Source organism: Mobula birostris, chromosome 21 (assembly GCF_030028105.1).
Source record: "Mobula birostris isolate sMobBir1 chromosome 21, sMobBir1.hap1, whole genome shotgun sequence".
Taxonomy (NCBI): Eukaryota; Metazoa; Chordata; class Chondrichthyes; order Myliobatiformes; family Myliobatidae; genus Mobula; species Mobula birostris.
Window position 1 is genome coordinate 63,364,552 of NC_092390.1, and position 25,370 is coordinate 63,389,921.

The following is a 25,370-nucleotide window of genomic DNA, read 5'->3' on the forward strand; positions in this document are numbered from 1 at the left end:
TACTTATTTGTAGTAATATGTGTTGTGTGTTTTATATATATATTGTGGATGCACCATGATTCATTTCACTTGGTTGCATATATGTAGTCAGATGATGATAAAACTTGAACTTGTAATACTAGCGACCGCAAGATATAAAGCATTATACACGAGAAAATTACAATAAAGAACACAACTTGAGAGAAACAGTCCATTGTAGTGGAAAGTGGTCATATTGTGGGGGATTGGGATCATACAGGTTGGTTTAAGATCTCAATGGTTGAAGAGAAGTAGTTGTCCTTAAACCTGGTGGTGTGGGGCTTCAGGTTTCTGTACCTCCCGCCCAAAGGCAGCTGCGAGAAGGTGACATGTCCTGGATGTTGGCGATCTTTTGTGGGTGGATCTAGCCTTCTTGTGGCAGTGCTTCTTGCAGATGCAACCAGTGGTGGGGAGGGGGATATACTGGGTTGAGTCCACTACTCCCTCTTCAGTTTCTCACATTCCTGCACATCAGAATCAGGTTTAACGTCACTGGCATATAGAGTTTACAGCAGAGAATCAGACCCTTTGGCCCATCTTGTTAATGCTGAAACCAATTAAACTGTCTACTCCTATCAACCTGCACTGAGAACATAGCCCTCCATACCCCTACTATCCATGTACCAAACTTCTCTTAAGGGTTGAAGTCAAGCTTGCACGCACCACTTGTGCTGACAGTTTATTCCACACTCTCATAACCCTCTGAGTGAAGAAGTTTCCGCTCATGTCCCCCTTAAATTTTTCACCTTTGATCCTTAACCCATGGCCTCTGATTGTAGTCCTACCCAACCTCAGTGGACAAAACCTGATTGCGTTTACCATCTCTATACCCCTCATAATTTTGTATACCTTTATCAAATCTCCCTCAATCTTCTACACTCTAAGGAATACAGTCCTAACCTATTCAATCTTTCCTTATAACTCTGATCCTCCAGACCCAGCAACATTCTTGTAAATTTTCTCTGTACTCTTTCAAACCTATTTACATCGTTCTTGAGCAAAACTTCACACAATCCTCCAAATTAGGCTTCACCAATACCTTATACAAATTTGACATAACATCCCATCTCATGTACTCAGTACATTAATTTATGAAGGCCAATATGCTAAAAGCTTTCTTTACGACCCTTTGCTCTACCACACTCCTCAGTGTCCTACGGTTCACTGTGTAAGACCCACCCAGGCTGGTCCTACCGATGTGCAAAACCTCGCACTTGTCTGCATTAAACTCCATCTGCCATTTTGTAGCCCATTTTTCCAGCCGATGCAGATCCCTCTGCAAGCCATGATAACCTTCCTCGCCGTCCACTACGTCCCCAATCTTGGTGTCATCCGCAAATCTGCTAATCTAGTTAACTACGTTACCATCCAGATCATTGATATAGATGACAAACACCAAAGGATCCAGCATTGCTCCCTGCGGCACACCATTGGTCAGAGGGGCAACCTTCTACTACCTCTCTCTAGGTTCTCCCACAAAGCCAATGTCCAATCCAATTTACTACCTCATTCTGAATGCCAAGTGACTGAACCTTCTTGTCCAACCTTCCATGTGGGACCTTGTCAAGTATCTTGTCAAATTCAGTGTAGACAAGATCCACTGCTTTGCCTTCATCCACTTTCCTGGTAACTTCCTCGAAAAACTCTATAAGATTAGTTACACATAACCTACTGCACATGGAGACGTGCTGACTATCATTAATCAGTCCACGTCTATCCAAACACTTGTATATCCGGTCCCTTAGAATACCTTCCAATAACTTTCCCACAAGACTCACTCACCTATAATTTCCTGGTTCATGTTTAGAGCCTTTGTTAAACAAGGAAGCAACATTGGCTATCCTCTAGTCCTCTGGTACTTCTCCAGTCATGAAATGTGTTGTTTTGCAGCAGCAGTACTTTGCAATACATACTAATAAAACTATTAATTAGAATAAGACGTATATATTTATAAAAATTAAATTAAACAAGTAGTGTAAAAAGAGGGGGGAAATAGTGTGTTCACATGAATTGCCATACTAGACCATGACGCACAAGTCATGATGCTTTCTACTGTAAATCTGTAGGTATTTGTTATTCTGTGACATGCTGACCCTCAGCTTTCTGAGAAAGTAAAGACACTGGCGTACCTACCCTGTGATTTGCATCTGATCTATAACACTTTATTTTGGGTTAACTTGTGCTATCATGAACTGCTGTTGTAATGTATAGATCTGTAGGAACAGTGAACTACTATTGTAACGTATGGATCCGTATGAACCGTATACAAGACACTATATTGACACCGGTAGTGCAGTGATCCTTGCTGGCTGCCCCCGGCACGTCCTCGGACTGTTGGTTATTGATGTAAATGACACATTACACTTTGATGTACATGTGATAAGTAAAGTTAACCTTTTGTTTAATCATCAATTAATGTTCAATCAAGGAAAATGATAAAAGTTATAATTAAATTAGAAACACTTGTGATAAGAAACTAATGAAATAACATGCATAAAGTATACTGTATGTTGATAAATGGGTTTGATCTAAGTCAGGGGTTCCCAACCTCGTTTTATACCATGGACCAACATCATGAAGAAAAGGATTCGTAGACCCCAGGGTGGGAATCCCTCGGGTAAGTCATTGTAGAGTTGTGCTCGGTAGAGCATAAGGTATCAGTTGAATAATTCAGAGCATTTGAGGTTTAAAGAAATTAATTGAAGTATGTAGAAGACAAGTGATACATAACCTGAAAATAAATGAGAGCACAAGGACAGTGGGTGGGATCATGCTGAATTTCATCTGCCAGCTCAACCCATTCCTGAACAACCCACCTATCCACTCCAATCCAATCGAGGTGAACAGGGCTGATCTGAGAGTTATTTGAAGGTAGCGTCAGACAGCATTTCCTGAGACTCCACCATTAAACTCCCCGATGAGCTTTCGGTAATTCATATCATCAAAGGCTTGAGAGCAATTTTAAAATGTTTCTGATGAGCGTTAACATTTAAACAGTTAAATAGGCCTGAGATTCTTAAAATCAGTTTGTGAGCTATTAAAATGTAATTTAAAGTTTTGGAATATATTTATAGACATTATTAAAATGTTATTATAAATATATATAAATCATTGAACTGATTGGCGTTGTATTTGATTGAAAGTGACTAGCCCTGGCTGAGTCTGTTAAACCTTTAGTTCAACATGTCAGTGCTCTGTCGCTGTACTCCGTGGTAGTCTGTGAATTGAAATGGGAGGTCACTTTCTCGCTGACTTGTAGTTATCTTATTTTTGATAAGTAAAAAAGAAAAGGTCATAGAAACTGTTTCAGGTAATTCTTGGAGAGAAATAGTTAATGTTTATTAATTTTCATCATCAACATCATTATGTGCCATGTCATTTGATGTGGACGATCATGGACTTTCCATGACCATGATTGTCTTGGCAAATTTTTCTACAGAAGTCGTTTACCATCGCCTTCTTCTGGGCCGTGTTGAGGCTTTATAAAGCACTGGCGAGGCCTCATTTGGAGTATTGTGAGCAGGTTTGGGCCCCTGATCTTAGAAAGGTGACAATGGAGAGAGTTCAGAGGAGGTTCACAAGAAGGATTCCAGGAATGAAAGGGTTACTGATTGATGACTCTGGGTTTATACTTACTGGAATTCAGAAGAATGAGGGTGGATCACATTGAAACCTCAACGGAGTGGATGTAGAGAGCATGTTTCCTATGGGGGGGGGGGGGGTGATGCATCTAAGACCAGAGGATACAGCTTCAGAATACAGGGGTAGAGGGGTGTCATTTTAGAATGGAGATGAGAAGAAATTTCTTTGCTCAAAGGGTGATAAATCTGTGGAATTTGTTGCCACAGGTGGCTGTAGAAGACAATTCAATGGAGATATTTAAGGTATTTAAGGCAGGGGTTGATAGTTTCTTGATTAGTCAGGGCATGAAGGGATACAGGTAGAAGGCAGGAGACTAGGACTGACAGGGAAAATGGATCAGCCATGATGAAATGGCAGAGCAGACTCAATGGGCCAAATAGCCTAATTCTGCTCCTGTATTTTATGGTCTTATGATTTTGAGATGGGTGGCCCTAGCCATGAACAATACTCTTCAGTTATTGTCTGCTTGGTGTCAGTGGCCACAAAACCTGACTTGTGATATGCACCAGCTGCTCGTACGACCATTCAGTACCTGCCCCCACAGCTTGATGTGACACTGACTGGGGGCTAAACAGGTGCTAAGCCTTGCCCAAGGGTGAGCTGCAGGCTAGAGGAGGGAAGGAGCGCCTTACACCTCCCTTGGCAGAGATGTACCTCCACTCCACCGCCCAAAGCTTATCTATATTATTAACAAATGATTTCAAGGATTTCAAAAGTTCATTCATTATCAAACTATACAACTCTGAGATTCTTCTTCTCCAGACAGCCAGGAAACCAAGAAAAAAAATAGAATGACAACACGATCATCAACTTCCAAACCCCTCTCCCCCACACGGATCACAACAAGAACATTGACCCCAAATACCCCTCCCTCCACACAAAAAAAAGAATAAAAACGTGACAAGAACATTGGCCTCCAATTCCTCCTCCCCTCACAAAAAACGAGAAAGAATGGGTGAAAAACACAATATAAAAACTATAAGACTGTAAGAAAGAGACTGAAAATAGCCTAAATCGATAACCATGTTCATAAACACGGTAAAACCTTGGTGACATCCTTCAGCCACAGCGGCAGGCTACACAGGCTCCCCTCTCACTGGCGAACCTGCCAGTGATCAGAAGGTGAGTTGCCACCCACCTTCCGCATTTGTCTTGATGTTTCAATCTCCCTTGTTGCTTTAATCAGCAAACAATGGAAGCCTTAATTGGCTAAATAGAGTGGAACATTGCCTTGCACCCTCTGTAGTCTCCTTGACTTGAGGCTCGCGCTCACTGCCTCCCAGAATCCTCTCGGAGACAGCAAAATGCTGGATCACACGATTGAGCTCCAAACTGCAAAACCCACAGGCTGCAACAGTTCCAGAAACACATTCCAGATGAGAAACAGGTGAAAAAGACATAAAAAGTGAAATAAATAGTTTTGTTGTCTATCCAGAAGATGTCAACTGTGGGAACGTTGTGTGCATCTTCTCCAGGTAAGTTCACCAAATTAACAAGTTGTTGCAGTGAAATGTTTATGTTAATTTACAGTGCTTTGGTCTTACACAAAATTAGATTCTTATAAATACTCCCAGATACGTAGATAAGGGAAAAGGGGCTGTTGGTTAAATTGGGGAAATTAGATTAAATGTATTGATAGTGAATAATCTGATTCTATAGTAATTATTTGAATTTATTTAATAATTCTTCATATTTTTATTCCTCAGTATATACAAGGAGCACATAGTATATACTTATGTTGCTAACTAACTAACTAATGAAGTTTAGCCTTTTACTTCAGTATCATTAAACGCAGGCTGTTGTAGGGTAATAGTATGCTTGGGGAACTAGGAGAGTTTTAGAAGCCAGAAGCTGATACCAAATGACAGCCAAGAGGCTTTGGAACCCATTTCAGTGGGTATATTTAAAGCAGGTATTGATAGATTCTTGATTAGTCAGAGTGTCAAAGGTTACAGGGAGAGGTAGGAGAATGGATTTGAGAGGGAAAATAAATCAGCCATGATGGAATGGTAGTCTTATGGTCTTATAAAATACTGATATAATATTTTGGTAATTTGGAGAAAATAGAAAATATGCAATAAATGAATAAGACATTGCTTCATAACTCTGGCAATCTAGGTCTGAGCCTGGCTTCTGGTGCTGCTCTGTGACATTTACTCAGCTCTGTGCTGAACTGAGCCTGTGGCCTGCACCTGTTGCAGTGATGCCTGGCTTCGTGACTTTTGTTTTAATGGGTTCTTCTGGGTCTCATTGTTTTGTGACTGCCTGTAAGGAGACAAATCTCAAGGTTGTTTAATGACTACATACTTTAACAATAAATGTATTTTGAACTTTGAACTTTGAATTTACTCTCAAGTGTTTCCACTGAATGGTCTAGTTGGCTCGTAAATACTAAAGATGGACTGATTAATGGATTAATTGGACAGCGAATGCAGATAAAGTCAGGGTGGGGACATGTGAGAGAAATAGGGGAATGGGGATTGATCTGTCAGGGACCCAAAGGGCTGAATGGTCTTAAGAGAAAATGAAAAAAATATGAAGAATGAAAATTACTGCAAGTGCTTCTATGTATGTTTAAAACAAAATTAGTGAAAGTAAATATTAATTTCAAAGGTTGGAACAGAGGTCTTCAAATGAAAACTAAGGAAAAGGCCTCGGCATTAAACAAGCTGTATTTTCATTATAAAAGTCACAGAAGTATACAGGAAATATTGAGTAACAAAAGGCCAAATGAGAATGCAGGACCTGAAGTAATTAATACTAGTAAAGATAAAATGCCAGGAGAACTAATAGAATCAGAATCAGGCAACACACATCAAAGTTGCTGGTGAACGCAGCAGGCCAGGCAGCATCTCTAGGAAGAGGTACAGTTGACGTTTCAGGCCGAGACCCTTCGTCAGGACTAACTGAAAGAAGAGTTAGTAAGAGATTTGAAAGTGGGAGGGGGAGGGGGAGATTCAAAATGATAGGAGAAGACAGGAGGGGGAGGGATGGAGCCAAGAGCTGGACAGGTGATTGGCAAAAGGGATATGAGAGGATCATGGGACAGGAGGCCCGGGGAGAAGGAAAAGGAGGAGGGGGGAAGCCCAGAGGATGGGCAAGGGGTATAGTGAGAGGGACAAAAAGGAAAGAGAGAAAAAGAATATATATATATTAAATAAATAAATAACGGATGGGGTACGAGGGGGAGGTGGGTCATTAACAGAAGTTAGAGAAGTCAATGTTGGAGGCTACCCTGACGGAATATAAGGTGTTGTTCCTCCAACCTGACTGTGGCTTCATCTTTACAGTAGAGGAGGCCGCGAATAGACATGTCAGAATGGGAATGGGATGTGGAATTAAAATGTGTGACCACTGGGAGATCCTGCTTTCTCTGGCGGACAGAGCGTAGGTGTTCAGCGAAAGTGGGAGACTTTTTCTCTCTCTCCTTTTTCTCCCTCTGTCCCTCTCACTATACTCCTTGCCCATCCTCTGGGCTTCCCCCCTCCCCCTTACTTTCTCCCTAGGCCTCCTGTCCTATGATTCCCTCGTATCCCTTTTGCCAATCACCTGTCCAGCTCTTGGCTCCATCCCCCCGCTTCCTGTCTTCTCCTATCATTTTGGATCTCCCCCTCCCCCTCCCACTTTCAAATCTCTTACTATCTCTTCTTTCAGTTAGTCCTGACGAAGGGTCTTGGCCTGAAACGTCGACTGTACCTCTTCCTAGAGATGCTGCCTGGCCTGCTGCGTTCACCAGCAACTTTGATGTGTGTTGCTTGAATTTCCAGCATCTGCAGATTTCCTCGTTTTTGCACTTTTAGAATCAGAATCAGGTTTATTATCACCAGCAGGTGCTGTGAAATTTGTTAACTTAGCAGCAGCAGTACAATGCAAAACATAATATCGAAAAAAATAAATAGATGAAAAATAAGTAAATCAATTACAGTAAGTATTTATATGTTTACGTTTATGTGAAGTGCAAAAACAGAAGTAATTTATATTTTTAAAAAGTGAGATAGTGTTCATGGGTTCAATGTCCATTTAGGAATCAGATGGCAGAGGGGAAGAAGCTGTTCCTGAATCACTGAGTGTGTGCCTTCAGGCTTCTGTATCCACTACCTGACGGTAACAATGAGAAGAGGGCATGCCTTGGGTGATGGGGGTTCTTAATAATGGACGCTTTCTGAGGCACCACTCCTTGAAGATGTCTTGGATACTATGGAGGCTAGTACCCAGGATGGAGCTGACTAATGTTACAATTTCTGTAGCTTCTATCCACCCCGTGCAGTAGCTCCCTCAAACCAGACAGTGATGCAGTCTGCCAGAATACTCTCCATGGCACATCCACAGAAGTTTTCGAGTGTTTTAGGTGACAAACCAAATCTCTTCAAACTCCTAATGAGATACAACCATTGTCTTATTTATAGTCAAATTGATATGCTGTGACTAGGTTAGATCCTCAGAGATATTGACACCCAGGAACTTGAAGCTGCTCACTCTCTCCACTTCTGATCCCTCTGTGAGGATTGATTTGTTTTCCCTCATCTTACCCTTCCTGAAGTCCACAATTAGCTCATTCGTCTTATTGATGTTGAGTGCCAGGTTGTCGCTGCAGCACCGCTCCACTAGTTGGCATATCTCACTCCTGTACGCCCTCTCGTCACCACCTGAGGTTCTACTAACAATGGTTGTATCATCAGCAAATTTATAGATGGCATTTGATCTATGCCTAGCCACACAGTCATGGGTATAGAGAGAGTAGAGCAGTGGACTAAGCACACTCCCCTGAGTTGCACCAGTGTTGATCATCAGCGAGGAGGGGATATTATCACAAATCCACACAGTTCTGGTCTTCCTGTTAGGAAGTCAAGGATCCAATTGCAGAGGGAGATACAGAGGCCCAGGTTCTGTAGCTTATTGATCAGGCCTGTGGGAATGATGGTGTTAAAGCACTGAGTTATAGTCAACAAACAGCATCTAGACATAGGTGTTTATATTGTTCAGGTAATCGAAGGCTGTACGAAGAGGCATTGATATTGCATCTACCTTAGACCTATTGTGGTGATAAGTAAATTGTCATGGGTCCAGGTCCTTGCTGAGGTTGGATTTCATTCTAGCCATGACCAACCTCACAAAGCATTTCATCACCGTAGATGTGAGTGCCACTGGACAATAGTCATTAAGTAGCCTACACCATTCTTCCTAGGTATTGGTATAATTGTTGCCTTTTTGAAGCAGGTGGGAACTTCTGCCTGTAGTAGTGAGAGGTTGAAAATATCTTTGAATACTCCCGTCCGATGATTGATCAATTTTCAGAGCCTTATGACTGAAACCCATCCAATCCCCTGGACATGATAATCTATACCCTAGAATCCTAAACCAAGATCTTTCATCTTGACTTCTGGAAGAATCCTGGTACTCCTGAATTTCACAAATATAACACAAAAATTCAGAAAGAATGAGTAAAAAATAGGAACTTTGTCTCAATTAGTCTGACACATTTTTGGAAAGATGGTGAACTCAATGATAAACTTATTTGTGTAAATATCCTCTGCTGAAAGGACCGACATAAGTATTGGAAGGTTAGCCGTTAACTATCTGTGTCTGTAACTGTTGCTGTGGTTCCCAGTGGAAATAGCTGCAGACTCATTGCCTTTTCTTAGGGTGGTAAAGATAATACCAAATGGAAATGGAATGGAAGATCTCAGGAGCACGATTGTGCATTTGGATTTTGTGTTCCTGACTGAATTTCAGTACCAGAGAAATTATGTTGAGAATGAATTTTGTGTGTCTTGCAGTGCCTATCATTCCCAGTTACTTGTACAATCTTCAACATCAGCCACCAACAAAAAGTCCAACACAAAGCCCTGAAGCTATTTCAGCAACAAGATTTCAAAAAATATTTTCCTATTATGACAACTTGACGGTGGAAATGGGAAGCGATGGAGAGACTGGACTCAACACAACGCAGCCTGCAGTCGTCAATACAACAACTGCACCGAATGCCAACACAAGCTGTTTGAAAAATGACCAAGACCTGCTGAATGAGAATGTTGAAGTTGGCTTATTGTTTGCTTCCAAGGCCACTGTGCAGCTTGTAACCAATCCCTTCATTGGACCACTGACAAATAGGTGAGCCAATAGGCCGAGAGACTTTATTATTTCATTTAGTGATACAGCACAGAACAGGCCTTCCCTTCGAACCACGCTGCCCCAGCAACCCTACAGCTCCAATTAACCCTAACCTAACCACGGGACAATGTACAATGACCAATTAACCTGCCCAGTATGTCTCTGAACCGTGGGAGGAAACCGGAGCACCTGGAGAATACTCACGCATTCTCTGAGGAGGTCGTGCAGAGACTCCTAACGGAACGGTGGTATTAAAGTTCGTGATTCAGTTCCAGCACTGTCTGTAAGAGAATTGTTCATCCTTCCTGTGAGCGTGTGTGGGTTTCCTCTGGGAGCTCCTGTTTCCTTCCATGGTCCAGAGATGTACCAATTAGAAGGTTAATTATTCATTGTAAACTGTCCCGTGATTAGGCGAGGGATAAGTAGGTGGGTTTCTGGGTGGTGAGGGTCATTGGGCTAGAAGGGCTTGTTTCACACTATATCTTGAAATAAATAAATAAATTGTAAGAATTTTTGTCATTGATTAGTTTAGACAGAAGCATGTAGGAGTTTTAAAATGCCATTCAACACAACAGCACTGGTAATTTCCCTTCTAAACAATCCATTCATTTATTTATTTAGAGATACCCTGGGGAGCAGGCCGTTCAGGTCCAATGAGCGCACTGCCCAGCAACCCACAACAACCCATGGTTTAACCCAAGCTTCATCGCGGGACAATTTATAAATGAACACTTAACCTTCTAACCGGTACGTCTTTGGCCTGTGGGAGGAAACCAGAGCACCCGGAGAAAACCCACATGTTCACAGGGAGGATGTAGATGCCTTACAGAGGATGCTGGGATTAAACTCTGAGCTCTGGTACTCCAACAACAAATGTCGCGCCATTGCCTGTAAGGAGTTTCTATGTCCTCCACGTGACTGCATGGGTTTCCTTCGGATGCTCCGGTTTCCTCCCACAGTCCAGAGGCCTACTAGTTGTTAAGTTAACTGGCCACTGTAAACCGTCCCGTGATTAGGCTAGGGTTAAATCGGGGGTTGCTGGGCATCGTGGCTCGAAGGGTCGGAAGGGCCTGTTCTGAGTTGCATCTCAATCAATAAATGGATAAATAAATAAAAACTTCATGACATATGCCAGCGATATTAAACCTGATCCAGATGCTGATTCTGAAGAGTTTCATAGCTCAAGCAGCAATTACATTTTCTTTCACAGATGCTGCCTGAGCTGCCGTCAGTCTGCACCATTTTCTGTTTTCATTTCAGATTTCCACCATTTGTATTTTTGTTTTTGGATATTCATTATTTAATGTTAACCTGTGTGGATTTCGTTGTTGTGTGAATAAGTGTATCTACCAGTATGTATGGAAGCGATAGATCAGATGGCATGTGTGCATGGGTGTCCGTGCTCAATGCAGGGCACTGAGTGAATGGAGGGAAGTGAGACAATGTTCATGCTTACATTGAGTGACTTCAGTAGTGAGTAAATATCAAGAATAAAGAATATTGCACCTGTGACAGAAAGAACTATAAGTATGATGGTGGAGGAGTGTATGTGTAGTATACAGTAATTATCAAGAAGAGTGTGACATCAGTAGAGAATAAACACGTGACATACAGTGTGTGCAAATATAACTGGGGCAGTACAGTAATATGATCATAACAAATATATATGTGCAGTATTATTAAAAAGAAAAATGTTCAATAGCACAAAAAATATGTCACTCAGTACACATGGTTGAGGGAATGTATTTCCCTCAGTGTGCATGTAGGTCTAGATGTGTGTATCAAAAACTGATTTTCTATGGGAAAGTGTGACATGCATTTGAAAAATAACTTAGTGACCCTTCCTAAACCACTGATCCTAAATCACAATTTACATATTAGATTTTCCACTAGCATACGATACCTGAATCTTACGACTGAAATACCAGCAGAGTATTTTGCAAGTAATAGGGTCAGTAACACAAACAAGCTACACTGTTCAGCATGAACACGTAACATCAAGTCACATAAAACTGACAGCTGTGACTCCTACTTCTCCGTGTCATTTTGGAAATCATCCTGTGTGCTGTTGAAGAATTGTTTAAAGTGACTACCTTATTCTATTTGCAGGATAGGATATCAGCTCCCTATGTTTGCAGGGTTTATCATCATGTTTATTTCAACCGTTAGTAAGTATCTGAAGTTTTCTTCTTAACTACTGTATAATGGTTAACATGTTTAGGATAATTGTCCGTTTTACATTTTGTTGTGGGGATGGGGGGGTTGTTGCTCAGTGCTCCCGCCGGTCTTCACTCCGTGCTGCCCTCCACTCTTTATTTGGCGAAAGAATAAGCTGGACCAGGACATCTTAGAGCCATGGTCTATATATATATTTTTTCTGTTTGGGACTATGTTTTTCTGAAATTGTAACCTTATGTGCTATTTCTGCTATGCGCAGTGTGCTGTTGGTACTGTGCTATGCACCTTGGCCCCAGAGGAACACTTTTTCATTTGGCTATATTCATGTATCGTGAATGGTAATTGAACTTGATGACACCCGAAACTTGATGGAACCCTTCTAAAATAGCTCAATTGATTTGCATCTAGTTTATGAAAATACTTGAAACATAGAAACATAGAAAACCTATAGCACAATACAGGCCCTTCGGCCCAGAACGCTGTGCCGAACATGTCCTTACTTTAGAAATTATCCAGGGTTACCCTGAGTCCTCTATTTTTCTAAGCTCCATGTACCTATTCAGGAGTCTCTTAAAAGACCCTATCATATCCATCTCCACCACCGTTGCCGGCAGCCCATTCCACACACTCACCACTCTCTGAGTAAAAAACTTACCCCGGACTTCTCCTCTGTATCGGCTTCCAAGCACCTTAAAACTATGCCCTCTCGTGCTAGCCATTTCAGCCCTGGGAAAAAGCCTCTGACTATCCACACAATCAATACCTCTCATCATCTTATATACCTCTGTCAGATCACCTCTCATCCTCTGACACTCCAAGGAAGAAAGGCCAAGATCACTCAACTATTCTCATAAGGCATGCTCCCCAATCCAGGCAACATCCTTGTAAATCTCCTCTGCACCCTTTCTATAGTTTCCACATCCTTCTTGTAGTGAGGTAACCAGAACTGAGCACAGTACTCCAAGTGGGGTCTGACCAGGGTCCTATATAGCTGCAACATTACCTCTTGGCTCCTAAACTCAATCCCAGGATTGATGATTAAGATCTCACGATTAACATTAGCTTTATTTGTCATGTATACATTGAAATATCGAAGCATACAGTGAAATGGTTTGTTTCGTGTCACATCAAATCAGTGAGGATTGCGCTGTGCAGGTGTTGCTACACAGCCAGTGCTAATATAACATGTTCACAACTTATTGAACTGGGCCTATGCATCTTTGGAATGTGATATTCACATTATTTGATAACATCCTAACCTCCCTTTTTGTCCACAGTGTTTGCCTTCTCAAAGAGCTACGTGCTGCTGTTCTTAGCCCGGTCCCTGCAGGGGATAGGCTCTTCCTGCTCCTCCGTGGCAGGTAAGGCCAATTGCAAGAGTGCCAGTAAAATAACATGAAGGCAAGCAAAAATGATGTTTTCTCAGTGATCTTCACCTGGAAACTACCTGTAATTGAACATTAAATGGTGCAATCCAGCACAAATAATTTTCTATTGACATGTGCAGTGCTTGGCAGGGTAAGGAACTTACATTGTTTTCCTCTTGAAGTTGCATTTTTGTTCTAAAACTGAAGTATTTTAATATTGAGTAAACTTGAACTGCTAAAATAAGGACACATTTTATATCCCTCAAAGTTCTATTGTAGTTTATGTCTGTTTACACATTCAAGTTCAGCATGATGTGAAACTTTCTTTTTTCTTATAGGTATGGGAATGCTGGCCAGTGTTTACACTAATGATGAAGAGAGGGGTAATGCAATGGGCATTGCATTAGGAGGCCTGGCTATGGGGGTTTTGGGTCAGTACCCTTTATAAAGTGCTCACTTGTTTTCAGAATTAAAGGGCGCCGCGGTAGCATGACTATAACAGCTTGGTGGGGGTGGTGGGACGTCCCGGAGTTCGGAGCTCAGTTCCAGTGGCATTCTGTAAGGCATCTCTGTATGTCTTCCCCATGGAATGTGTGGGTTCTCTCCAGGTTCCCCGGTTACCTTCCACATTCCAAAGACATATTAGGTAGGTTAACTGGTCATTGTGAATTTTCCCGTGATTTGTAGTTAATTGGGGTTGTGGGGTTGCTGGGGTGGTGCAGCTCGGTGGGTGGGAAGAGTCTGTGCTACATCGCAAAGTACAGTAAATAAATAAATAAGAGTTCCATTCGCAGTCAATGGCACCTGAGTAAGCATAACATAGGTTGATGGCTCGATTACAGAATTCCCTTTTCACCATGAAAGCAATTCCAGAAAGCATTCTAAAAATTATGGTGATTTTATGTTGAAATACCTATGTTGATCACTAATCGGTAATGAAAACCGGGACAAATTATCTTTAGTAATTCAGAGTGTTAGCAGAAAATGGTAGAAATACTCCACAGGTCAGTCAGAATCTGTGGAGAAAGAAACAGAATTAAACCTACAGTTTTTTGTATTAGGATGAATTCTGAGTTTACTTTGTGATTTTTTTTATTATACGTATTCTGCCCTATTTAAACCATCTGATTTGTTGTATTCTGGGAAGCCAGCAATCTTTGCCCAGCTTAAATTCCTTTTTAGAAGGTGGTGGTGAATGTCTTGATTGTTCACACATCCAGATAGCATTGCAAGGGTGACATCATGACTATCATTTCCTTTATCTTGTTTGTCCTTTTCAGGACTTAGGAATTGTGACATTTCCTTCTTTCTCCTGGGCTCCATCTTCCTCCGAGTTTGGGAAATTCAGTCTGGTTTCACTAAGCTATTACTTTATCAACTTGAACAAATTCTTCTTGTCAATCATGGTTCTTAATTTTTTTTAAAAAAGCATAAACTGTACCAAAACAACATACACAAAATGCTGGAGGAACTCTGCAGGTCTGGCAGTATCTATGGAACTGAATAAATAGTCGACATTTCAGGTCAAGACCCTTCAGGCCTGAAGAAGGATAACTCTGCTGAAGGATCTTGGCCCAAAATTATTCAATTCAAAGATGCTGCCTGAGCCACTGAGCTCCTCCAGCATTTTGTGTGTGTTGCTTTGGATTTTTTCATGCTTTTGAATTTCACCATTTATATTTCAAGATGACTGAATGATGACAATGCACACAGAATTGCTCTGACTGAGTCTAGCACAAGATTGAAATGGTTGAACTTTATGGTTTTGGCAGCTGCTTTTTATGGCTTGAAGAATTTTATTGTTAGTGAGCTTCGTCGTCTCAGATCAGAAAATTATTAGTAAGAGCAAAACTTATGTAGTTAAACTGAAATAACATATATCCCAATGCTTTTTTGAGTACATTGTTGAAAAACTTTAGTGAGAATTGCAGCAGCTTAATGCCAGTTTTGAAATCTGCTCTCTTATCATTGCGGCCATCAGGAAAAAAGTGCAGGAGCCTCAGGACCCACACCACCAGGTTCAGGAACAGTTATTACCCCTCAGCCATCAGGCACTTGAACCAAAAGGGATAACTTCACTCAACTTTACTTGCTGTTACTTTACTGAACTGTTTCCACAACCTATCGACTCCCTTTCAAAGACTCTTCATCTCATGTTCTGGATATTTAATGCTTATTTATTATTATTATCATTAATTTTTTCTTTCTTTTTGTATTTGCACAGTTTGTGTGTCCTGTTGGGTGTGGTCTTTCTTGATTCTATTGTGTTTCTTGGATTTATTGTGTATGCCTGCAAGAAAATCTCAGGGTTGTATATGGTGACCTATGCATGCTTTGATAATAAATTTACTTTGAACTTTGGACTTTTGCAGGACTTAGAATGTGGCTGTGCAATTAATTTGCCCAGGCAGATTCAAAAATCTTTAAATAGTTCAAAGTTCGAAGTAAGTTGATTATCAATGTATGTATATAGCACCATTTACTACACTGAGATTCATTTTCTTGCAGGCATTCAAAGTAGATATAAATAAGTACGATGGAGTCAGTGAAAAACTACACACAAAGACTTTCAAACAACCAATATGTGAAAAAGAAACCGTGCAATACAAAATAACAAAAAATGATCATAATAAATGATATTAATAACATGAGTGGAAGAGTCCCAAAGGGCAATTTACACTTGTGCGTCAAATCGACGCCTTAGGTACGGCGTAGCCACGTACCCCACACCGTACCCTAACCTGCAGCCTGACGCGCACCTCCCCAAAAATGTAACTACGCGTCACGGCGACGCAGACCGCAACAACTGTGAGTAGTCCGCTTGGTAGCATCGCTGCAATAGCTTGCCATCGGGCGACTGAAGGGCAGGGAAGGAACTCTGGCTGCAATGCTTTCCATAAAGCTTTACAGACCTCCGAAATTATGGAGGACCCTGTGCTTGACGCCAGTTTGTATCTAGCTGCTACAGCCTGCTGACTTCCACCTGAAGCTAAAACTCGAATGGTGATTGCCAGTCTCTGAGTATACTGTGCGTACACTGGTGCGAAATAAATGGTTGGAGACGATGAACCAAATCGTCAAAACTACCTGCCGACATCCAAAAATATTTGAAATTCATTTCCTTGTCCATATCTCTCAGTAGCCAGACAAGCACAGAAAATTCACCCTCCTTCAGTTTCAGTCGCCATTATTTGAAGTTTGAGTTTCTTCATGTTGAGTTTCAACACGAAGAAACTCAACGCAGTGGCACAGAAACCCCATTGCCGACTAGCGTTTTGGTGGTGAATTGCAGAGCGACGCAGACACACCAACGCACAAGTATAAATGCTCACAACGGCGTAGCCCACTTGCGTAGGCTGCGGCGTAAGCTAGTACACACAAGTATAAATCAGCCTTTAAAAGTGGGTCCGTAGGTGGTGGACAACGCACACAAAATGCTGGTGAACGCAGCAGGCCAGGCAGCATCTATAAGAAGAGGTACAGTCGACTTTTCGGGCCGAGACCCTTCGCCAAGACCTCCGTCCTGGCCCGAAACGTCGACTGTACCTCTTCCTATAGATGCTGCCAGGCCTGCTGCGTTCACCAGCATTTTTTGTGTGTGTTGCTTGAATTTCCAGCATCTGCTGATTTCCTCGTGTCTGCCATAGCTGGTGGAGCCAGTTTTGCATTGAGATGAGTGAAATTATCCCCTCTCGTTGAGGACGCTGATAGTTGAGGGTTAATAACTTCTTGAACCTGGAGGCTCCTGTACCTTCTTCCTGATGGCAGCAGCAAGAAGAGAGCATGTCTTGAATGCTGGATCTTAGAAACAGGGCTCACGAAATCAGGAGGCAGGTAAGGAAAGAAAGAAATGTTAGTCTGCGGTCTGTAGTGTCCGAAAACTGATTAGGCATGTCAGTGCAGCACTGTTATGGTCGGAAAGACTGAAATAATATTTCTACTAAGGGCCAAGAGTAAAAAAATATCAAAGTTCAATATATTTCTATTTATATTACAGACATCCCACCTGGCAAAAACACATTTCAGGGAGGTAGAACCATCAATTTGCAGGAGACTCCTGGAACTTCCGGGAGAGGTGGGATGTCTGCAATAGAGTAGCTCCTTAGCAGCTAGCCAGCTAGTTTAAATAACGTTAGCTATGCTAATAAACGAATGACACCTGTTAAACTCACCTCAACATGTCTTTTACAGTCATTTGGGCAATAGAAAAGTCACTGTTGCAAACAGTGCAGCGAGCAACACTGTCATTATTTTTGACCCCTATTAGGCAGGGGTACACTTTAGTGTAGTCTGGGGTGATGTATGCTTCATTTTTTCTTTTTTTGGAACACTCTGCCACTCTGACTTTTTTGGAACTCTCGCGCTCTTGCTCTTGCTCTCGCTCTCTATCGCGCGCGCTCTCTCACTCGTGGTCACTCTCACTTGCGCTCACTCTCTCATGCTTGCTTTCTTGCTCTCGCTCTCTCACGCACTCTCTCTCTCTCATGGTGGCTCTCACTCGTGCTTGCTTTCTTGCTTTCGCGCTCTCTCTCTCTCTCACTCTCGCTCTCGCGCTCTCTCACTTGCACTTCCTGTCTCGCGCTTGCTTTCTTGCTCTTGCGTTCGCTCTCTCGCTCTCTCACGCTCGCTCTCAAAAAAAATCAATTTCTGGGACATTGCATATAATTTGCGGGCATCAGGGTGCCACTATTAATATGCGGGAGACTCCCGGAACTTCCGGGGGAGGTGGGATGTTTGATATTATACGCAGCAATGAGTACAAACATTCGGAAATAAAGTAAATCAAAGATTGATTGGTTATAACTGGTGCTATTTTGTAACATCCCTTGTCACTATACTGCTTTTTTATCAATTACTCTCATCACCATTGGTTGGGAAGTGTTGGACAAACTAATTTTGTAAGATGTCTCGAACATTTCACTTGCGATCGCGAGACTCTGTTGGACAGTGATAATATAAATGCTGCAGGGCTGCTACCCTTGTCTGGTGGAGGGACAGTCGACTTGGGAGCTGAGTAGCCTCAGTTGTAGCGAGAACTAGGCCTCAAGCCTCAGGCTTGCCTGCTGCTGCAGACCAGGTGACACACATGGAAGCACAACAGCGTGGTTGAGCTCGGCTGGGGCCTGGCCTTGTCCATAGGTGCTGCCCTCCCACGTTCGAGCGTCTGTACACTGCAAGGAGATTGAACAACTGATTGCTGGACATTGTCACTCAAGGTCTTTGCCAATATATGGTCTTTTTCAAGTGAATATGTTTCTTTGTTCGATATTTGAATTATGTTACTCACTATTTTTGAATGTTTGCTTGCTATTTTGAATATTTTGCAACACTGATCAACAGAAAAAGACTCATGTCAAAGTGAAAATAGATTTCTACAAAGTAACCTAAATTCATCACAAATTTAAAACACAAAATAATTGATTGCATAAGTATTCACCCCCCCCCCCCCTTTAATATGACACACCAAATTATCACTGGTCCGGTCAAATAGTTTTAGACATCACATAGTTAGCTAAATGGAGATCTGTTTTTGGAGACCTGTGTGCAGTCAAGGTGTTTCAATTGATTATAGTAAAAACACATCTGTATCTGGAAGGTCCAACTGCTGGTGAGTCAGTATCTTGGCAAAAACTTCACCATGAAGACAAAAGAACACTCCAAGCAACTATCTGAAAAGATTGTGACTTTGAAAAGCACAAGTCAGCAGATTTCCAAGTTACTGAATATCCCTTGGAGTACAGTTAAGTCAATCATCGAGAAATGGAATGAATATGGCAGAGCTGTAAATCTACCTAGTGCAGGCCGTCCTCAAAAACTGAGTGACTGTGCAAGAAGTGGACAAGTGAGGGAGGCCACAAAGAGACCGATGACAACTCTGGAGGAGTTAAAAGCTTCAGTGGATGAGATGGGAGAGACTGCACATAGAACAACTGTTGCCCGAGTGCCTCACCAGTCGCAGCTTTATGGAAGAATGGCAAAGAGAAAACCACTGTTGAAAGAAATTTCCATGAAATCTCGACTAGAGTTTGCCCATAGGCATGTGGGAGACTCTGAAGTCAGCTGGAAGAAGGTTCTATGGTCTGGTGAAACCAAAATTGAGCTTTTTGGCCATCAGAGTAAGTGCAAAGTTTGGCATAAGGCAAACACCGCACATCATCAAAAATACACCACCCCTACCATGAAGCATGGTGGTGGCTGCATCATGCTGTGGGGATGCTTCATTACAGCAGGCCCTGGAAGGCTTGTGAAGGTAGAGGGTAAAATGAATGCAGAAAAGTACAGGGAAATCTTGGAGGAAAACCTGACGCAGACTGCAGGAGAACTGCAACTTGGGAAAGGATTGTTTTCCAGCAAGGCAATGATCCCAAGCATAAAGCCAAAACTACACAAGATGGCTTAAAACCAACAAAGTCAATGTCCTGGAGTGACGAAGTCGGAGTCCAGACCTCAATCCAATTGAGAATTTCTGGCTGGACTTGAAAAGGGCTGTTCATTCACGATCCCCAAGCAATCTGACAGAGCTTGAGCAGTTTTGTAAAGGAGAATAGGGAAAAATTGCAATGTCCAGATGTACAAAGCTGATAGAGACCTATCTACACAGACTCAAGGCTATAATTGCTGCCAAAGGTGCAGCAATTAAATACTGACTTAAAAGGGGTGAGTAATTATGCAATCAATTATTTTGTGTTTAATAATTGTAATACATTTATACCAATTTGTAGAAATTTGTTTTCACTTTGACACAAAAGAGCCTTTTCTGTTGATCAGTGTCAAAAAAGCCAAATTAAATCTCTGTGATTCAATGCTGTAAAACAACAAAACGTGAAAACTTCCAAGAGGTGTAAATACTTTTTATAAGCACTGTATGTATGGTTTGAATGATAATTAAACTTGATTTGATTTGCAGCCAATTTAAATTTTTGGAGAAATGCTGATTTCAAAATGTATTAACTCAAAAGAGTGGGTGAATCCAGTATCTGAAATGCACAGGGGAAAATTACATGTTGTGAGCACAATTAATATTTAATGAATTTTAATTATGCCTTTCAGTTTCATAAATACTTTACAAATTTTCCATTTTATTAGTAAATGAAGCACCCAACACAGATTGCATTCTATCTGAAATGTTGTGAATTCCAAGGGAAGGAATATTACAAATTTAAAATGATGTACTTTGACCCATTTTCATCATTTTCATTTCCAGCCCAGGCAGTACAGAGGCAGATGCAAAATGCCAAATTTTAAGATTCATTGCCGCAAGATTACATAAGATGTCATTTTCTATTCAGTTTTTTCAAGTTGGGTGACACGGTAGTGTACCAGTTAGCATCACATTTTACAGTGCCAGTGACCCAGGTTCAATTCCTGCTGCTGTCTGTAAGGAGTTTGTACGTTCTCCCTGTGACCGCGTGGGATTCCTCCGGGTGCTCCAGTTCCCTCCCACCATCCAAAGATGTACGGGTTAGCATGTTAATTGGTCACTTGGACAGCACTGACTCGTTGGGTTGGAACGGCCTTTTACTGTGCTGTATCACTAAATAAATAAATAAATTAACATTTAAATAGATAGAGTAGATAAGTGAATGAATGAATGAATAAATAAATTTGCCAGGTAAGCCACTGATTTCTCCTCTTCATACAATATTTCTCATTAAAAATTATATCTTTTATATCTCTCTGTTACTTTGTAGTAGAACTTCTGTGAAGAAATACATGATTCTGAATGTAATAAAAGCTATTTTTAGTGGAATAGAAGATGATCTCTACTATGTTAGCTAATCTCAGGTAGATACAGTAATATTGCTGCATTTGCTTTTCATACAGAGTTATGGAGCTGGGGGCAAAGCCACCAGAGGCCAAGGCAAATCATTACTGCCGTCTCTCGAATCTACTGAGTCCCTCCTATACCTTGTCTGGCTGGTAATTCTAACATCATCTCAGAAGGCCTTTGACAAGGTGCCACAATATAAGAGCCCGTGGTATTACAAGAAAGATACTAGCATGGACAGAAGCAGAAAGTGGGAACAAAAGGAGCCTATTCTGGTTGGCTGTCAGTGACTGTGGTTTTCTTCAAATGTTGGTGTGGGACCACTTCTTTTCACGTTACAGTATGTCAATGGTTTTGACGACGGAAATGATGGCTTTGTGGCCAAGTTTGCACCAGATATGAAGGTTGGTGGAGGGGCAGCTAGTGTTGAGGAAGAAGGGAAGCTGCAGAAGAACTGAGTCAGATTTGGAGAATGGGTAAAGAAGCGCAGATGGAATATATATTGTTTAGTACACAATCCAGAGAGATAGTCCTGAACATGAGTGCACTGAGTTCATACAGAAGGAATGGTAATAACAGAAAGCAGAATAGAGTGTTACAGTTACAGAGAAAGGGCAGTGCAGGCAGACAAAAAGGAGCGAGGGCCATGGCGAGGTAGACCGAGAGATCAAGAGGACAACTTTATTATGCAAGAGGTCTGTTCTAGAGGACAGAAGCAGTCCTTTGGCCCAGTGCCATATGCTTTAAAGCTTTTGTATCTTCTCCCTAATGAAGGAGCAATGTCTATCTGCCTATCTATTTATTTATTGAGATACAGCATGGGTAGTCACTTTGAGTCGCGCCAACAAGCGACCCCTGGTTCAACCCTAGACTAATCATGGGACAATGAAGAGTTAACCTACCTGTATGTCTTTTACAATGACCAGTTAACCTACCTGTACGTCTTTCACAATAACCAGTTAACCTACCTGTATGTCTTTGGACTCAGGGAGGAAACCAGAGGACCCTGAGAAAACCCACACATTCCATGGGGAGGACGTACAAACTCCCTACAGAAGACATCAGAACTCTGAACTCCGATGTCTCGAGCTGTCATAGCTTTAATGTACATTTGTCATTTTAACACTGAAACATCCAGTGCAATTTGCTCCTTTGCAGTGGGCCCGCCCTTTGGCAGTGTGATGTTTGAATTTGTGGGGAAAACGGCCCCGTTCCTTTTCCTGGCGGCGCTCGTACTGCTGGATGGAGGTGAGTGGAGGAAACGGTGATGGAGGGTATTCAGCTGTTTCAAATGGATGGCTGCAGACGTGTCATTCTTGTCATCTTTTTCAGCCTTACAGCTCTTCATCCTCCAGCCCTCCAAACCGCAACCAGAAGTAAGCATTTCCATGTTTCTGTGCTTGCTGTCTTATACGAGCTAGACATGCCTCGTGTGGTGTGTAACTGGTGGCGCTGTGTGTTGCACCTTGGCCCTGTAGGAAGACTCTTTCATGGTTGTATTCATGGGTACTCATGTATGGTTCAATGGCAATTGAACTTGAACTTGAGAGGAGGAGGCTGAAGTAACACTGTCTCGTTTGGCCGTATTTATTGATATTCATGTATGGTTGAATGAGAGTTGAACTTGAACGTGAACTATTTGAAATTGAGCATACACTTTATCAACAGTAAAGAATTTTGCTCCTTAATGCAACCATAATTTTTTTAAACTTGTCATCTGTTCTGTTCCAGAGTCAGAAGGGGAGCTCATTGATTACACTTTTACGTGACCCTTACATATTGATTGCTGCAGGTATTTCAGGAACAAGTACATTTACGTACAAGTAAATCTCAGAATCAATCAGAATCCTGTTAAACTGGCATATGTCGTGAAAATAGTTGTGTTATGGCAACAGTACAATGCAATGAAAAATGATTAAAAAGTTAGAAATTACAATAAAAAGTGTATAAAATATATTTTAATTAGATATGTAGTGCAGAAAGGGAAAAATATGCTGAAGTAGTGTTCATACATTGTGTGTGTCTTCAAATCAGTATAAGTATATAAGCTAATATTATACGTTTTATATTTATATTTATTGTGTTTTTTGATCCAGAGTTACGATCATTTTGTCTCCTTTACATTCGTGTACTGAAGAACAGCAATAAAGAATCACAAATCTTGAATGTTATTTTCTTATCCCAAAGTCCATCAATTTGCATGTTGCACCTTGCAGTAATTTTTTGGGCACCGTGGTAGTGTAGCGGTTAGTGCAACGCTGTTACAGCTCAAGGCGTGGGAGTTCAGAGTTCAACTCTGACGTCATCTGTAAAGAGTCTGTACGTCCTCCCCATGGAATGTGCAGGTTTCCCCCGGTACTCCAGTTTCCTCCCGCAGTCCAAAGACATACCAGTCAGTAGGTTAACTGGTCACTGTGAGTTGTCCTGTGATTAGGCTCGTGTTAGATTGGGGGTTGCTGCGTGGTGCAGCTCGAAGGGCTGGAAGGGCCTGTTCCACATGGCAGCTGTAAATAAATAAATCTATTCCTCAGAGGTGGTCAAAAACAACCAACTCCAAGTGGAACAAAGTATTTTAGGGGAAAAGTTAGAAAGTTAGCTGAAAACTATAGTTGCTTTGGACAGAAAGGGGTTTAGAGTCATTGAGCAATACACCATGAATTCAGGCCTTTCAGCCCACTGACCCATGCCAACAATAGCGACTATCCCGTTAATCCTAATACCCTGTGTCCAGCCAGAGTCTCTCTAAGCCCTGTCCCACCAGGTACCTATTCAACAGCTTCTTACCTGATACTATTATACTTGCCTCAAATATTTTCTTTGGCAGCTTATCATATATACAATTTTATTTCAAAATAAGTTTTACTCTGTTTTCTTTAATTCCATTTTTTTTAGATATTCATGTAATTGGCATGTCACTGCAAAGCCAGAATTTATTGCTGCCTCGTAACTGCACCTGAATTGGGTGACTTGACGGGCAATTTCAGGGGACAACCATATTGGGATTCAGCCATTTTGCTCTGGGTCTGAGTTACATATAGGCCAGACAAGATAAACGTGTTGACTGTCTTCTCTAGTGAACTGCTCAAACTCTTATAACAATCTAGTATGTTCATGGTTATAATTAGCATTATAATTATAGAGCGTAGGTGTTCAGCGAAACGATCTCCCGGTCTGTGTCGGGTCTTGCCAATATATAGACGGCCACATCAGGAGCACTGGACACAGTATATCACCCTAGCCGACTCACAGGTGAAGTGTCGCCTCACCTGGAAGGACTGTCTGGGGCCCTGAATGGTAGCGAGGGAGGAAGTGTAAGGGCATGTGTAGCACTTGTAGTCACCTCACCTGAAAGGACTGGGGTGATATACTGCGTCCGGTGCTCCCGATGTGGCCTTCTATATATTGGCGAGACCCAACGCAGACTGGGAGATCGTTTCACTGAACATCTACGCTCTGTCTGCCAGAGAAAGCAGGATCTCCCAGTGGCCACACATTTTAATTCCACGTCCCATTCCCATTCTGATACGTCTATCCACGGCCTCCTCTACTGTCAAGATGAAGCCACACTCAGGTTGGAGGAACAACACCTTATATTCCATCTGGGTAGCCTCCAACCTGATGGCATGAACATTGACTTCTCAAACTTCCGCTAATGCCCCACCTCCCCCTTGTACCCCATCCGTTATTTATTTATATACACACATTCTTTCTCTCTCTCTCCTTTTACTCCCTCTGTCCCTCTGACTATACCTCTTGCCCCACCTCCCTTTTCGTTCTCCCTGGGCCTCCTGTCCCATGATCCTCTCATATCCCTTTTGCCAATCACCTGTCCAGCTCTTGGCTCCATCCCTCCCCCTCCTGTCTCCGCCTATCATTTCGGATCTCCCCCTCCCCCTCCCACTTTCAAATCTCTTACTAGCTCTTCTTTCAGTTAGTCCTGACAAAGGGTCTCGGCCCGAAACGTCGACTGTACCTCTTCCTAGAGATGCTGCCTGGCCTGCTGCGTTCACCAGCAACTTTTATGTGTGTTGCTTGAAATTCCAGCGTCTGCAGATTTCCTTGTGTGTGGGTGAACGTTTCAATTGCTAAGGTGTTGGTAAATGGGACTAAAGTGGATAGGTGCTTGCAACAACGTGGTGGGCTTACTTACAGTACGTATAATATGACTTTTTAACCCTACTTCTTCCCATCACTGGAACACTTGCAAAGAAGTGGGGAAGTTCCTCTCTGGATCCACCCCTTCCCTTTCTTTCAGGTTGGCCTGCATCCAGTGGGAAATTGCCATT

General features: G+C 42.0%; 1 protein-coding gene across 1 annotated transcript in view; it reads left to right on the forward strand.

Moving 5' to 3' along the window:
- Positions 1-25,370, forward strand: part of slc18a2 (solute carrier family 18 member 2) — an 81,975-nt gene that overhangs the window by 31,543 nt on the left and 25,062 nt on the right. Inside the window, exons 3-9 of the mRNA XM_072239616.1 lie at positions 9,438-9,771; positions 11,881-11,939; positions 13,227-13,310; positions 13,655-13,747; positions 22,243-22,332; positions 22,417-22,460; positions 22,816-22,876. Of these exons, the coding sequence (XP_072095717.1) occupies positions 9,438-9,771; positions 11,881-11,939; positions 13,227-13,310; positions 13,655-13,747; positions 22,243-22,332; positions 22,417-22,460; positions 22,816-22,876 (765 nt within the window). The remainder of the gene's footprint in view (positions 1-9,437; positions 9,772-11,880; positions 11,940-13,226; positions 13,311-13,654; positions 13,748-22,242; positions 22,333-22,416; positions 22,461-22,815; positions 22,877-25,370) is intronic.